Source organism: Armigeres subalbatus, chromosome 3 (assembly GCF_024139115.2).
Source record: "Armigeres subalbatus isolate Guangzhou_Male chromosome 3, GZ_Asu_2, whole genome shotgun sequence".
NCBI lineage: Eukaryota > Metazoa > Arthropoda > Insecta > Diptera > Culicidae > Armigeres > Armigeres subalbatus.
The window spans coordinates 216,596,933-216,614,705 of record NC_085141.1 but is presented as its reverse complement, the minus strand read 5'-3'; the positions used below and the strand labels follow the sequence as shown (position 1 = coordinate 216,614,705).

Sequence of the window (17,773 nt, the reverse complement as noted above, 5' to 3'; positions counted from 1 at the left end):
GGTTATTTTTAACCACGACGAAATAACCATCGAACTGTCAAATTCTAACTAAAAGTTAAACGAATCGGTGGAATGGTTCACAGCCTAAATATAATCGAGATTTTGATCCTCATGCATAACTATTTTGTATGAAAATCAGCGCTGGCGTTATAAGTTATTGTTTCTGAGGGTGTATAGTCGACCGGATTTCAAATATGTAGATGAATTAAGGCAATCTGTACCATTTGTACGCATTCTGGTTACACTGCATCTGTTTCACTTTTTATGCTATCCTATAATACACACACCTACAACCTATCGTCTTGGGCATGTTTGAATCGAATTCATGCTAGAATTTGGGTAGAAGCATTCAAAGCAGAGGAGTGAAGAATAATAAAAAGTGGAGCGTGGAACCAAAATAACAATCCAAAACTAGTGATAGCTTAAGTATTATTAGCGGTTGTTAGTATTTTCATGGTGTGATCAATTTAGAAGAATAATATCGAATATAGTGCAGGAATCCGGATCAGTTCCACGATTAAAAAAAATAGTGCAGTTTTGCAAGTACTCACTTGCGTTTGTAGTGCATTTGTGTTGGTCCCGTGTGGCCGGATTGAGGTATCACCCTACGGCGGACAAACAGAATCGTTGAACCGTTCGGAGCGTGTATTGGTGCGGCAATGGCACAGCAACATAAGCTGCACTTTCGGGACCAGTACCAGCCGAAATCGCTCGGGGTGTCCGGAGGAACAACTGGAACTAGCAGCAGTAGCGCAGGAGGAATTGGTCACGGAGGCGGTAGTGAAAAGCGCAAACATCGTCTGTTAGAGTGTGATAGTGATGAAGACGATTTCGCTGGATTCGACGAGGACGCCACCCGTAGTGAGAACGGTAATCGATTTCATTTTATTCCTATCCACGACATTCCCTTTTTTTTGCTTTCGGTTCATGGTAGCAAGACAGTGCTGATTGCTTGCTCTCGTGGTGCTTCCATTTTCATTTAGCTCCCACTGTCAAAGATTGCAATGTGCTAATCTCGGAGTTTTGTGTTCCGAACGAAAAAATGTCATTCAGTTGACACGAGAGTGAAGATTTGCACCTAATTATGTAATTTTTGTTTTCGTTTTCTGTATGCTTCCGATATCGTCCGGCAATCGCCACACCGACTTGACTGTCACTGAAAATTGTGGGCTCTGAATCACAGGAGGTTTAGGCTCGCCCAGTTTATCGCATTCGATTACCGCCTTTGTGATCCGGAAGAAAAATCGAGAAGTTGAAGCCGTTACCCTCCCGAAGCCATTGCCACCAATCGGATCACCAGTCCCGCCGGTGGAGGGCGATTCGGCTGTTGCGCCAGGAGTAGGGACTCTTGGAGGTGCGGCAACAGTAACACCAAAAGCAGAAAAACAGGTATCCATTTTATTTCTATTCGTTACGGCTTTGTTGGCAGTTTTCTGCGATGCGTTCTACCGAGGAGAATGAAGTTGACTCCGTTAAAGGCATTCCGCGCTTATCTGTAGCGGATGGTCCGTAATGAGAGCTGGGTGCACTTTGTGAGGATAAATTGTGTTTTGATTTATCATTTTTTTAATCAATTCGATGCATTTTTATTCGTTCTTTGAACAGATAATGGGAATGATTAATTCGTATGCATAATTTGCTTGTTACACCACAGGTAGGTAATTTGCCTTACTTGTGCATTTGTTCAAACTTGAGAATAAATTAGGAAAAACTTTATTTTTTGTCTGTTTAATACAAAAGATAAGTGCGAGACAATTTTTTTGTTTAATACTGAAATGAAATATTTTTAGATTCATGTGATGAAATTGTAACAAACATTAAAAAAATCACAGAAAAGAAGTTAAAAGAAAAAGAAATATTTATTAAAACTTTTTAATAAAAAATATGGTTGATCGTTGTGATTTTTAGAAAGATTTTGCAAAAGAATTTAAGTAAAAAACTGTTATTTTAACAATTCCACGCAAAAAAACATTTTACTTTTCGTGTAAACAATTCTTAAGTTATTCGCTTGTTGATTATATTAGAATGCTCAGACGCTTTGATTTGTAATTATAAAAATAAAAGTAAATAATTTTTGTTTATGAATCAATCAAAAATTAAAATAATAGCCTCAACTAGAAGTTCATAAATCATTTTAATTTTGGTAAGCAGCAAACTAAGTATGACAAATCAATCAGGTTCAGGAAATCCCCGACTGCGTGCATCTAATATCACTTATTTCTGCAACGCCAAATTATGGTTAGGCTCTATAATACGATAAAAGTCTACCATAAAACATATTTCAACCATAAATTTTCATACCGTTCTATGTAACAAAGTTAAACAGAACGAGGTTTTGATTACAATGTGACAATCACAAGCGACTCTATAAAACGCATTGCTTTTACTGGTTTTTAGATCTTAAAATGCTTTTACGAATCGACGTATCTCAAAAATGTCTCTTTTTGAGGTCTGATTGTTACATACGTCGCATGTGAGAACTCATATGGGAACTAAAAGTGACCTATGTAATAAAAAAGCAATATAAAACAAAGCTGCAGTTTTGTCAAACACGCACTGTGAAAAACCAATCAATCTGCAGTGATTTATCTGTAGCATGTAGCATCATTTTTTACGAGAAATTTGAATGAATTGAGCTATGATGTGAAGCACGCTTATTATGTACGTGGCATAATGCAATGCCTGTGGAAAAACTATTTGAAAATGGTTTAGTTTTAAAACCGTTTTAACCAACTTCAAAGGATTTCTTGAATTAATTGATACATAAGTCGTTTAAAAAATCATGCTTTATTTTTAATCTTCTGCTGAATTGCATAAATCAAAATACCAGACGTTTCCTCTGTATGTACCCCGACAGAAACGTCGCGGTGGTGACTATTGTGGGATACGACGAGGTTTCGTTTTATATTTTGGTCCATCGGTCAAATTCCGTAAACGTATTTTTTGGTACATTACATTTAGTCTAGGGCAGCGGTTTTTAACCTGGGGTACATGTACTTTTCGACTTCTGAATCCTGCTTATGACACCCAGCTATATGAAGGGTTGTGGGACAAAAGATCAAAAGGACAAAACGTCGGATAAACGAATTTCAAAAATCTTCAATGCAATGTACCTAATTGAGACAAAATGTAGAATAATATGTTAAGAATATATTTCTGAACTGAAATTAAGAATCTTAAGGCGAAAGCCTCCATTCGGGATACATTAATGCCTTTTTCTGGAAAACTCAGTAGCTACGTAGCAAGAGACTTGGAAGGATCCTTTCATGAGAGTTGGAAGCCTCTTTTCATGAGACTCGAAAGTCTCCTTTCATGAGGCTTGGAAGCCTTCTTTCAGGAAACTCGGAAGACTCTCTTCAAGAGGTTAAGAGGCTTGAGGGCCTCCCTTCATGAGACTTGGAAGCCTCCTTTAAGGAGGTTTGGAAGTCTCCTTTCAAGAGGCTCGGAAGCCTCCTTTGATGCTCGAAGAGGGCTAGAAAACCTTCTTTCAAGAAACACGAGTGCTAAGAGGCGATCAGGCCTTCATAATACTTGGAAGCCTCCTTGAAAGATGCTCGAAAGCCTCCTTTCAGGATGCTTGGAGAGGTCCTTTCAAAAGGCTCGGAAGCTTTCTTTTCAAGGTTTCGGTATTATTCTTTCAAGAGGCTTGAAAGCATCCTTTCTAGGGACTGAGAAGCGTCCTTTCAACATTAGAAGGAGCTCCATAATCGTCGGTCTTGGGCGATGTTCCTCCAGTTTCCCCGAACGTTCAGGATCCCCAGGTCCGATTCCACCGCGTGCAGCCAGCGTGTTCGTGGCCTTCCACGAAGTCGCCGGCCCCTATCTGGTTCCCTGTTGAATATTGCAGGGCTGGTAGCAAGTCACTTTTTAGTGACTTGGTCACTATTTTGAGCCTAGTCACTAAAAAGTCACTATTTGCATCCAAAAGTCACTAAAGTCACTATTTTTCAGAAAATGGTCACTAAAGTCACTATTTTCGCACCACCGTTTGTTAAAAAAAAAATAAAAATCATTTGTATCTACCATTATCATCAACCTTTGATTTGGTTGTAAATCTGTTAGCAAAATATATAAAATTTGAAAAATTGCTCCAAGGCCGTCTTATGAAAGGCAGAATGGGTTCGAACCATGGACTTCGGGTTCGAGAGACACAGAGAGACCACACAGCGAAGTTTGGGCATACGTTTAGGGAACGCCGTATATAAAGCGCAGGATTGTTACGACTACGGGATTTCGCGGTTTTTGCTATTCTCGCGGATTTGATGCGGATTTACATAACGGTTGAGACTTCGCGCGGATTTAGTTTTGGGTAGAAATTTAATAAATAGGGAGCGTAGAATTTTGTTTTCGATAGCAAAATGTTGTTGTACACATTTGAAGTCTATGCTTACTCATTTTTTTTGGATATTTCCAAGCCATTATTGAATGCATTATACTCTTGAGCACTCGTTTAACAAGCATTATAAGGGTAAGAACTTCACTTGTTGTCATTTTTCATCGTTTCTGAATATTCATTTTTGCCTTTCTCGTACAACAAAGTTGTACCGAAAGGCTATCATTTCACTCCAAGAACGAACTTTTCATAGAAGGCCCGGAGACCCATAGTGTCATATACCAATCGACTCAGCTCAACGAACTGAGCACATGTCTGTCTGTCCGTGTGTATGTGTGTGTGTATGTGTGTGCGTATGTGTGTGCACAAAAGCTAAGAAAAACATTAGACAACTTTTCATATAGTAATACTTAACCGATTTTCTCTCAACAAGTTTTATTAGACAGAGGGCAAAACCTAGTTGATCACTATTGAATTTGATAAAGATCGACGGTTGCGTTTGAAAGTTATAAAGAAAATGGTACATCGATTCGAGCCATACAAGCGTCATATAAGGTTGGTGTCTTGACTAAATACGAGAAAGGCAGTATCATTACTCGGTGAATTAAGTTGGTTTTTTTGTCACGTCAATTTTGACATAGGGGGAAAGACGGCTTTGGCAGGTTTTGTTCTATTATTGGCAGGGGGGTTTTTGTCGGCCAAATTTTATGAAATTTGGCCACAATGTTCTTTGATATGCAAAGAATGTTTAGGCAAAATTTGAGCAAAGTCAGACATAACAACCCCCCTGCCAATAATAGAACAAAACCTGCCAAAGCCGTCTTTCCCCCTAATTCCGAGATATTTCTTGGTTTCTGATTGATTAACCCCTCTACGACGAACCACACAGCATGGTATTGTCGGCGTAGCACCACATTAGAATTCGGACATCGGGACTTCCGAACCGAACTTTCTTCCGAAGTTTTATCTGCGCTTCTTAGGCGAATCCAGCGCACTACTTCCTAAGTTGGGTAAGTTGCCTGTATCTAGAGAAAAATCTACCTTCGTTATAAAAAGCTTCCTAACTTTGTTTCTCTTAGAGGAACTTTCACTGTAGTTTCTGTAGCGATGACCGCATAAATCTTTATGTAAAATTCCGTAAAAATTCCGCCTTAAATTTGGGAAATAATTTTCGGAAGGTTTTTCTTAGGAATTCACCAAACAATATCTACAGGAATTCTCAAAAAGATTTCTACCGGAGTTCATTAAAAAATCAGCTTGTATTTGAAGGAGATTTTTTTTTCAAGTATTCGCAGAGAAGTTTTTATAGTAATTGACATGCAGTTTCAGCGGAAATTTCAGAAAGAGACAGCAGGAATGTCTACAAAATATTCTGCCTTGAATTTATGGTATGAAAGAATTTCCGGAAGTTTTTGTGCTGACATTCGCCATCGGATTTCTGTTGGAATTTCCATTTGAACTCCTGGAGAAAGATTTCACAAGGATTTAAGCATTTTCTGCACAATTTCTGAAAAAAAATCCTAGAAATTTTCACTATGTTTTCCACAGAAAATCAACTTCCGTTGAAATTTCTTTAAAAAAAATTCAGATTTTTCCAAAGCAATTTCTGCATCAAATTCAAGATTTTGGATCACATTTTACGAAACTTGAAACTTAGGAAACTTAGGTTCGGTAAAATTCTTGTTATATATGAGTTAATGTTTTTAATGAAACCGAGATCAGGGTCTCGAAAAAACAAATGGCAAATGGACTCTATATGTATTTAAATTTGTTTCAATTAAAAATGTTATTTCGTATCGTATTTTAAAAACGTCATCATAATTTTGGATACTTTAAGTTTTTTTTAAACATTTTTTTCTTATAAAGATTCATAAGCTTTGTGATTCCAAATAATTGTCTGTCTTGTAATTTATTAGAACATTTTATTTTTTTTGCCGAAAAACCGTGTTAATTTTTCAACGTGCCAAAACCAATATTCACACGTCTAACTACATAAAAATTAGCGAAAGCCCAATCCAAAACATCGTTCTGGCACTTTTTCATACTGTCTTACAGCTGAATCATCTATATATGGTGAATCTTCTGGGAATATATTTTGACGAGAAAATATTTTTTGATCGATAGTAAAAGGAGCGCAAACTTTGTTATACTTCATTCTGCCTTTTTCATACACAAACTGCAGTTTCACGAAAAACTTCGAACTCATGTTAAACTTTATTACCACAATGCTGTAGAACTTGCTTCAAAATCGTTGTTCAAATTATAAGCATGGTTTAGTGTAACAACTTGTAACTCGTTACCTGCTCCCGTGTGTTACGGAATAAGGTTTACCATGGTCATATTGCTAGCCTCTGGATGTCCCAACGTATACCTTCCTCAATATCCAACTCTGTGGTATTTATGATGGTATCGCCAAGTCGGTTGTCCCCTGCTAAGATCCATCCTCTCCCTAGTTACGATGAAGATGCACACGGCTAGCAGTAGTAATCCTCATGATTTTGTAATTTTTGTCTTCTCTTGATTTCTGATAGCATTCTAATGAAGATTTGAAAAAAACATGATATCCCTAGTTTTCGATCTACTACGAGTTACTCAGTAACAATACGAATGCTCACTACCTGGTTAGTACTTCATATAAAAGTCACTATTTGGTCACTTTTTCTGTTTCTGAAAGTCACTATTTGGTCACTTTTTTCGTCATCGTTGGTCACTAAGTCACTATTTTGAACGGCATTTATCGCTACCAGCCCTGATATTGCTTTCGTTATTCTTTCTTCCGACATTCGCACTAAGTGACCCACTGAAGTCTGCCGTATTTTATACGATTCGCAATATTTTCTTCTTTGTATACACCCAGGTTTTTTTTACGCGGTTGGAATTCATTAATTTCTCGGTTAACCTGAACTTTTACAGCTTTGTGAATTTTTTGTGTACCTGGGTGTACTTGATACAGCTCATGACTCATGCGTCTGCGCCACACACCATTTTCTAGTTTCCCTCCGAGTATTGTACGCAGCACTTTTCGCTCGAAAACCCCGAAAGCTCTCCTGTCCGCCTCTTTTAATGTCCATGCTTCATGTCTCTAAAGGGCCACTGGTAGAATCAGAGTTTTGCATAGAGCAAATTTCGTTTCCGTCTGCATGTTACCTAAGCTGGTAACGTATCCGTAAAAGGCCCTATTCGCAGCAGCAATACGTCTTATCACTTCACGGGAAACGTCATTGTCACATGTCATAGGCGTTCCAAGGTAAACAAATTCTACAACAACTTTAAACACATCCCCATCAAGCACCTCTCTTCCCCTATCTCTACCTGCAACCATGTACTTTGTCTTGGTAGAGTTAATGGTTAAACCTAACCTATCCTGTGATGATAGTGCCGTTCCTCTGCACGCCAGATATCCTAATAGCGCCTTCGAGTGCATTATTGAACAATAAACACAATAACACGCAAAACAAGATTTAGTCTTTTCAGGTGGCGCCTACGTTGATTGTTTTTGTCTTGTCGAAGATTTTCTTGTTGCATGACGACAGTATACATTAAATTTATGTGTAGTATCGAGAGCTCTCTCTCAGTTAGCCATATTTTTATCATTTTATAACGGAATGATTTGTTCGATATATAATTAAACTGTGATGCAAAATCAATTTCTGTATCCGGTATCTGTCCCCCGGGTCCGGACAGTGAGATTTTTCATGTGATCCAATAGCCATTCTTTACACCTGTTTTGTTAAACTTACTTCAATTTAATTGCTAAGGTATCAGAAAGCCATAAAAATAAGCAGAAACAAAAATTAAAGATATCATTGAAAAAGATGGGAATTTGGAGTAGGATGTTAGAAATTTAGCTGGAGAGTCAAATAAGCTCTACTAACACATTTTAATTTCTACACTTTAAAGCAAATATGTAAAAAATATTACTATTCTAAATGATGTCTTTACTAATGTAACACATACTTATACACTTTTCTACACCGTGCAAATTTTCACCAAAACATCAAAATACATCGTCGATAAACGTGTTTAAATCATCAAATCTCGATAACTTTTTCAAATCGGCGTATGTAACATTTTGATCAAGCTGAGAAAATGAGCTTGAAAGTTTTCAGATTTCATTTTTATTCCTATTTAGAAACTAATCATTTTTATTGCAATTGAATACACCTCAACGATACATTATGAAAAGGTTCATCGTCACTGACCCTGAAATCTGCACTGCGTGTGAACATTTCAGTTATTTTGATAAAAATATATGTTACAACGTTTTGCAACAGATAAATCACATACGTCGTTTTGATACGTCAGCATGACCGAGGTCATGCTACTTTCGTCGAAATGTTACGCTGCTCCGTACGCTGCATTGTTGATACGTCGAAATGTTGCGTCAAGTTGAAACGTTTCACGCACATGCGACAAAAAATTGCAACACTTACAACACGACGTAACAACATTTGCTGCAGAAAAACAACGTAAAATGTTTTTCTTAACGAAAATAAGAATATTTAAGCAACATGCTTAATTTTGAAATCAGTGATGAAAAAGTACAAGCAGACGCACGTTTCAAACTAATTAGTTGTTCGAAAAAACTTTTTAAAGTACATTTTCTGCTAAGCGGTGTATGTGCAATATTTTCAACAATGATGTTACACCGTTTTGCAAAAAATTGATTTACATTTTTAAAAACACATTTTCATGTAGCTTTGAAGATATACACATTTTTAGATGAATTTGATGCCATATGCTGTTGAAAACGGGTATGTTTACAATTTGTGACATACGCCGTTTTGAAAAAGTAGCCGAGAAATATAGTTAGTGTGAATCTTAATAATGATCATATTTTGTGTATATGGTATTATACAAGTTAACATAATCCGAATTATAAGAGAGTTTTTTGTTAAATGGCTTATGCAGGGTGGCCACTGAAACGGGTTTGGTAGTCATATGGCTACTGCTTCTGCCTCATAAGCAGGAGGTCATGGATTCAATCCCAGGTCCGTTCCATTCTCCTACTTTGGATCTTTCTCTATATTTCTCATGTTCTAGCAATCGCTAAACTGGAAATGGACTTCCATACCATACTTTCAACTTAACTATTCTAGTAGTAACTGCTAGAATTGGAATTGAACAAAAAAAGCTCATTTTCCTATATCCAATAAGAAATTCTATTAGTTGCTTTCTCCTATCTGTCACATTAGCACCTCGTTAACCAAGACGAACCTCTGCCCCTCGAACCTAACCCAAAAATTCCAACAAATTCCGCATGAACTCGTGGAAAGTGCAGAGGTATATTCGGCTTGCAAGTGGGCGAGTGATTACGTCACCATTTCCTCCCTCTTCTCTACATTGAGACAAATGAGATCTCCCGTACTTGTACATTGAAGATGAGTGCTAGTCCCAAGCAAACATCTGTTGGTTGGTTCTCTATGCAAGGATTCTCTGTGTACTGGCAGACAATCAAGCTCAAGGTCAAATGGCCTATGCAGGGTCCGGGGAAAACCGGAAGAACCGGGAAATAACCGGGAATTCGATGGACACTGATTTTTTTTTAGTTTTGTTTCGACAGACTAAATAAAAGCTATAAATACTTGTCATAAGACGAGTTAGTACAATCCCATTGAATTCCACCACTTTAAGTGGTGGAATTCAATGGGATTGTACTAACTCGTCTTATGACAAGTGAAGACATTCCACTAAAAAGCTCAAAATAATTTTCTTATCAGCTATAAATAACTAATTAACTTGGGGGCAGCAGGGACTATGTCCAAGGGCCTGACGATCCCTCCCCAGGCCATCTGCGAGTTGTGGCGCCTGCCTAGGATGTGGTGGGGTTTGACAGTGGGCCCTGTTAAACCTCTATAAAATGCTGCATGAATCCGCAAGTAGGCTCCGCCAAAGCGACCGTGTGCCGCTCAAAGCGCACAAGCCCAAGTCCTGGTGTTAGGTGGGACGCTAAACAGCCCTGACACGACGGCCCTCCGACGAGACAGGAGGTTTGCGCAGGCCCAATAAGCCGCCTTTAAAAACAACTATTACGAACGACATAGAAGATAATACGACTCGGCAACGACCTAGGCGACGAATAAAGGATCACGATTGGAAGCTTGGAACATGGAACTGCAAGTCGCTAGGCTTCGCAGGTTGCGACAGGATAATCTACGATGAATTACATCCCCGCAACTTCGATGTCGTAGCGCTGCAGGAAATCTGCTGGACAGGACAGAAAGTGTGGAAAAGCGGGCATCGAGCGGCTACCTTCTACCAAAGCTGTGGCACCACCAACGAGCTGGGAACCGGCTTCATAGTGCTGGGAAAGATGCGCCAACGCGTGATTAGGTGGCAGCCAATCAACGCAAGGATGTCCAAGCTGAGGATAAAAGGCCGTTTCTTCAACTATAGCATCATCAACGTGCACTGCCCACACGAAGGGAGATCCGACGACGAGAAAGAAGCGTTCTATGCGCAGCTGGAGCAGACATACGATGGATGCCCACTGCGGGACGTCAAAATCGTCATCGGTGACATGAACGCTCAGGTAGGAAGGGAGGAAATGTATAGACCGGTCATCGGACCGGATACTCTGCATACCGTATCGAACGACAACGGCCAACGATGCATAAACTTTGCAGCCTCCCGCGGAATGGTAGTCCGAAGCACTTTCTTCCCCCGCAAGAATATCCACAAGGCCACATGGAAATCACCTAATCAAGTAACGGAAAACCAAATTGACCACGTTCTAATCGACGATAAATTCTTCTCCGACATCACGAACGTACGCACTTACCGCAGTGTGAATATTGAATCCGACCACTACATCGTCGCAGTATGTCTGCGCTCAAAACTCTCGACGGTGATCAACACGCGTCGGAGTCGTCCGTCGCGGCTAAACATTGGGCGGCTACAAGACGGTAGACTAGCCCAAGACTACGCGCAGCAGCTGGAAGTGGCACTCCCAACGGAAGAGCAGCTAGGCGCAGCATCTCTTGAAGATGGCTGGAGAGATATTCGATCCGCCGTTGGAAGCACCGCAACCGCTGCACTAGGCACGGTGGCTCCGGATCAGAGAAACGACTGGTATGACGGCGAATGTGAGCAGTTAGTTGAGGAGAAGAATGCAGCATGGGCGAGATTGCTGCAACACCGCACGAGGGCGAACGAGGCACGATACAAACGGGCGCGGAACAGACAAAACTCGATTTTCCGGAGGAAAAAGTGCCAGCAGGAAGATCGAGACCGTGAAGAGACGGAGGAACTGTACCGCGCTAATAACGCACGAAAGTTCTATGAGAAGTTGAACCGTTCACGTAAGGGCCACGTGCCACAGCCCGATATGTGTAAGGACATAAACGGGAACCTTCTTACGAACGAGCGTGAGGTGATCCAAAGGTGGCGGCAGCACTACGAAGGTGATGGTATTTCGTGTCTGCTATTCAACATCGCTTTGGAGGGAGTAATACGAAGGGCAGGGATTGACACGAGTGGTACGATTTTCACGAAGTCCGTCCAGTTATTTGGTTTCGCCGACGACATTGATATCATGGCACGTAACTTTGAGAGGATGGAGGAAGCCTACATCAGACTGAAAAGCGAAGCTAAACGGATTGGACTAGTCATCAACACGTCGAAGACGAAGTACATGATAGGAAGAGGCTCAAGAGAGGTCAATGTGAGCCACCCACCACTAGTTTCTATCGGTGGTGACGAAATCGAGGTGGTTGAAGAATTCGTGTACTTGGGCTCACTGGTGACCGCCGATAACGATACCAGCAGAGAAATTCGGAGACGCATAGTTGCTGGAAATCGTACTTACTTTGGACTCCGCAAGACTTCTTCTTCTTCTTCTTCTTATTGGCATTACATCCCCACACTGGGACAGAGCCGCCTCGCAGCTTAGTGTTCATCAAGCACTTCCACAGTTATTAACTGCTAGGTTTCTAAGCCAAGTTACCATTTTTGCATTCGTATATCATGAGGCTAACACGATGATACTTTTATGCCCAGGGAAGTCGAGACAATTTCCAATCCGAAAATTGTCTAGACCGGCACCGGGAATCGAACCCAGCCACCCTCAGCATGGTCTTGCTTTGTAGCCGTGCGTCTTACCGCACGGCTAAGGAGGGCCCCGCAAGGACTCCGCAAGACGCTCCGATCGAATAGAGTTTGCTGCCGTACCATACTGACTATCTACAAAACGCTTATAAGACCGGTAGCTCTCTACGGACACGAGACCTGGACGATGCTCGTGGAGGAACAACGCGCACTGGGAGTTTTCGAAAGGAAAGTGTTGCGTACCATCTATGGTGGGGTGCAGATTGTTCACACCGCGAAAATCGGAAGACTGCGGTGGGCCGGGCACGTAGCCAGAATGTCGGACAGTAATCCGGTGAAAATGGTTCTCGACAACGATCCGACGGGAACAAGAAGGCGAGGTGCACAGCGGGCAAGGTGGATCGATCAGGTGGAGGACGACTTGCGGACCCTCCGCAGACTGCGTGGTTGGCGAAGTGCAGCCATGAACCGAGCTGAATGGAGAAGTCTTTTATGTGCAGCACAGGCCACTCCGGCCTTAGTCTGATGATAAATAATAAACTAATTAACTTGTCTGGTTTTTGCCTTTTTCGTGTACTAAGTATACGTAAAGGCTATATGATCGCTCCAAAAACAAGCTTTTTATAGAAGGCCCGGATACCCATAGTGTTATATATCGATCGACTCAGTTCGACAAAGTTTGTCGATTCTTATTTTTATTTTCTTATGTTCATGATATGTAGTGAATGTAAGAGATTTATGCCGATTTTGCATCGTCTAATTATTATCTAAGACGATCCCCACCGATGCGTATCCAAATGAGTGTCTAGTATAGGAACGAAATGCGTTCATATTTTATTTATGCACTTGTTCTCGCACCGGTTGTTTCTATCAAGATTGTTGAAGTGCAATCATGCTTTGCACCGGTGTTGAATATCCGGTTGCTAATGAGGCAAACACGGAAATAAATAAAATCAGGAAACAAATATTATTTATTTTCAAATCTTTCAGAACGCGCTCCAACTTTTGTAATATAAATATGTGCGTAATGCATTTTGTGATTATCAGATTAGCTAGACACACATCTGCTAGGTGGCGCTAGCTTATATGCAATAACTAGTCGACCCGGCAGACGTTGTCCTGCATAGTAGGCGAATATTCCCATACCAAATTTCCATACGAATCTTCATTTCAGTTTTTCACGATTTACTGAACTTTACTCGTAATTTTCGCATGAGGAAATATCATATAAACCCGTCGGAAACTATAACGAACATATCTGCTGAAGGAATGAAGAAAATCCATCCAGCCGTTTTCGAGTTATTCGGATACGAACACAGACCATTTCATTTTTATATATATAGATTTAGTGAGGTGGATATCTCGAGATCTATAAGACTTAGAAAGATTTTGTCTTCTACAAAGTTGTTCGGGTAGCCATAACATTTATGATGGAGACTAGTTTAGTTTGGAATTCATACGCATAGCGGCGCTAGTGTATGAGAAATAACCTGTTAGGTTAAATATTTCTAAATCCGTAGTGGCCATCTTCTACAAAGTTATCCGAATTATCTGTTAGGTTGGTTATTATTTTTATTTTATTTATTTTATTTATTAACAATTACCATATAGCAACATAAATAATCACATATTGATTTTCAATGCTTATGCTACTATGCAACATCTAATACCAATAACTACATACTGAATAAGATATTTAGATTCCGCTTAAATAAAGAAAAACTTCTTTCGCACCTATGATTCCTAGGTAAATCGTTCCAAATTCTTATAGCTCGTAGGCGGAAGGAGTCTCTTAAACTGTTTGTGAAACATCTAGGAACGATAAGTAACGAACCTCGCGAAGAACGAGTATATCTAAAAAATCTCGAAGATATATTGAGAGTTGTTAATAATTTTGAATGTTTGGATACAGGTTCTAAACTTTAAATGATTTGTAAAATCAGTTCCAAGAATAGCCTTTCTATAATTGGATAAATGATCAAACTTTTTCAGATTAAAAGCATATCGTGTAGCAGCGTTGAATACTTGGTTTAGTTTTTTCGTGTTTTTTTTTAGTTACAAGGCCAAACAAAATATCACCATAATCAAACAGTGGAACTAAAAGAAACCTGACCAGTTGAATCCGGATATGTTGGGGAGTATACCGTCTCAATAATACAATAATACAAGTAAGATTTAACAGGGTAATCAAAACCAGAAGTTTAGTTTGAAACCGCAATACTAATTGGCGCTCGAGTTGAGTCGAATCGAGTCAAATACGAGACACTGAAGATGGTCTTACTGTAGTATCTGTCAAAGGTACAACCAAGTGGTGGAATTAAATGGAATTGTACGAACTCGTCTTATGGCAAGTTACTTTGTAGAATACGGCAATATTCTGAAAATTCCAGATTTTGATATATTTAACCTATCAGTTTATTTCTTATACACTAGCGCCGCTAAGCGATTGTGTTTAAAACTAAACTTGCTTGCATCATGACGGTTTTCACCACCCGAACAACTTTGTGGAATACGGCAATATTCTAAAAATTTCTGTTTTCGAAATACCTAACCTAGCAAGTTATTTCTTATACACTAGCGCCACCAAGCGGTTATATCTTAATTTAAACCTGCGTTGATCATAATGGTTTTGACCACCCGAACAACTTTGTAGAAGGCGGCAATATTCTAAAAATTACATATTTTGAGATACCTGACATTTCAGGTTATTTCCAATACACTAGCGCCGCCAAGCGATTGTATTATTAACTAAACTTGCTTTCGTCATGATGATTTTAATCATCCGAACAATTTTGTAGAAGACGACAATATTCTTAAGATCTCAACTATCGAAATATCTAACCTTTTAGGTTATTTTCAATTCACTAGCGCCGCCAAGCGGTTGTATTTCAAATTAAACTTGTTTTCGTCATGATGGTTTTAACCACCCGAACAACTTTGTAGAAGACGCCAATATTCTAAAAATTCCAGATTTCGAGATATCTAACCTATCAGATTATTTCATATGCACTAGCGCCGCCAACCAGTTGAAATCCAAACTAAACTGACCTCCATCACAATGGTTTTGATGATGAGTACCCGAACAGTTTTTCAGCAGACGGCAGATTTTTTATTTATGGGTTACTTTATATTTCCGTGTGATGGTTTGGCAACGGTTGGAGCGGGTCGCCAAATTTGCCAACTCGCTATTCACCGAAGGTTGCGTTTACATTTCCCAAACCCGTTTACCAACTACCAGTGCGAGTTCGCGTCATGATAGAGGTTGCTATTTTGGCTTTATTTACGCACTGGTGGGGATCGTCTAATAAGTTAGAATTTTGCAAATCCTGAATGGTATTACAGTCGCCTCTCCACATCTCGATATTGAATGGACTATCGCAATAGGGAGAGATCGAGGAACGGGAGGAACATTGAAATGGGTTCTTAGATCCAAAAAAGCTTGTTGCTTTGATGTGTTGTTATTGTCCAAAGATGGTATAGTAACCCAAAAAATTGAATATATCGACATAAGGAAAGTCAGAGAAAGATAGAGAGATATCGAGATACGGAGGTTATCGAGATGTAGAAAGCCAAAATGTATGCAGATTGAAGGAACCGAGGAAACCATCGACATAGAGAGAGATATCAAGATGTAGAGAGTGGATTGTAATTGTTTAATTTATTGTTCAGGTTGTTCAGAAGGTACACTGTTACTCAACACAACAGTAGATAGCTACTGAGATCTAATGTCGTAATTATTAATCCATCAACTTGTCTGAAAAGGGTTTTATTCTTTGAAAGCATGCATCGTAATTGATTTTCTATCTACTTGTGAAAAATTTGCAAAAATAAACTCACAAATAATATAGCCTTGAAGTGCATCCAGAGATCGTTACAATTTAATTCTCAATTAGACAGTCCAGTGACTGAAATGTATTGTTTTTAGGACGAAATGGAATCCGGTTTGATGGGCTTCGGGGCCATACCGGCGGCTGGAGGTGGCGCTGGTATTTTTGAACCAAGCGGAAAGGCAGCGATGCTGATGGCTGCTGCCAATCAGGCCAAACGGAAAGTAGTTGCTCCAGGCAATGCACAAGATGAAGCGTTCAAGCTGCCATTCAAATTTGGGTGGAAACGGGAACTGGTGAGTTCAACGTGGAATAGAAATGTTTTTTTTTGCAAAATATGTTAGAATACATTTCGGAAAACTTATACTTCTAGAATTGTAATTCAAGAGCGCTATCTTGTGACTGAGTAAAATTGTATTGTCATCTTTTTTTTCCAAGGAAATTTTACTCAATTTTCATCAAAAGCAGGACTATGGAGTACTCAAAACTAAATCTATGCTTTTGACGGAAATTGAGTAATTTTCTTGAGATAAAAGGAATCGGTCATACAATGTTACTCAGTCATTGAGTAGACTATAGTAAGAGTGAGGGTATATTACGGCTTGAACATGGTTTGTTTTTTATGTATCGTCCATAACATTATTTGCTATGCGAAGAATTATCTGCCCAAATTTAAACGCAATAGGTCTTTATGATCTCCCAGGAAGTAGCAAAGCCGTTATTACCCTTTTATGAAACATTTTGGGTAATTTCTCAATATTTTTGGCATTCTTAACAGATCTTCTGTTCTAGCTTTCTTGATTGAATTCTTCTTATAATGTAGTTAGAACACTTTTCGATCAGATACTTATTCGTATTTGACGCGGTTCTTCCGGTACAATCTCATCCATTCTAGGTTTACCGAGCAAACCTCGATGGCAACAGCAAAGATAAGGGTGAAGTGTATTATATTACCCCATCCGGGAAGAAACTGCGCACTCGAAATGATATTGTAATGGCCCTGCACGAAGGTCTGACGATGGATAATTTCACCTTTATAAAAGATCCTGTCGGTGGCTCACCCGATGAGGAAATCATTAGGTTGGTTTAACTATCAGATCACTTTGCGACTGTAACTTATGTAGCATATTTCCTATTTCAACAGGAGTGCCAAATCGTACGGAAGCACAACCAGACGATCGATCAATTCGGCCCCTGTGCCGGTGGTGGAACCGCCTTCGGAAAATAGCCTAGGTAAACGCATTCCAAAACCGAAAATGCCCAAGGGAGCTAGTCCACCTCCAACCCCTTCTTCGGCTCGTTCATCACTTGGCCAATCCCGCACACCACCTTCTTCGCGTTCTAATTCTCAAACTTCGCCCAAATCGGGTGCTCTCGTTAGTGGTCATCGGGGCAACGTTGGTAGTACCGTCACCCACAAACCGAACGAGAATGCCTTCGGAGCAGCTAAGGCTGGAAAGCTTAAAAATAAGTAAGTAGCGTTTTTCTTTACTTTTTCTTACAAACCCCAACCGACATCCTTCACAATGCCTTCCTCGATGCATTCCTTTTATCATTCATGTACGCT

At 39.8% G+C, this 17,773-nt stretch overlaps 1 protein-coding gene across 12 annotated transcripts in view; it reads left to right on the top strand.

Moving 5' to 3' along the window:
• The window catches only part of LOC134219695 (uncharacterized), a 36,789-nt gene that overhangs the window by 10,421 nt on the left and 8,595 nt on the right, over positions 1–17,773 (top strand). For 3 of the 12 annotated variants that reach the window (XM_062698515.1, XM_062698517.1, XM_062698526.1), the window contains exons 2-6: positions 333–870; positions 1,184–1,389; positions 16,305–16,502; positions 17,102–17,286; positions 17,351–17,677. In XM_062698515.1, coding sequence (XP_062554499.1) covers positions 660–870; positions 1,184–1,389; positions 16,305–16,502; positions 17,102–17,286; positions 17,351–17,677 — 1,127 coding nt within the window. In that variant the 5' untranslated portion in view covers positions 333–659. The remainder of the gene's footprint in view (positions 1–332; positions 871–1,183; positions 1,390–16,304; positions 16,503–17,101; positions 17,287–17,350; positions 17,678–17,773) is intronic. The other 9 variants (XM_062698524.1, XM_062698523.1, XM_062698520.1 and 6 more) reach the window with 6 other exon arrangements.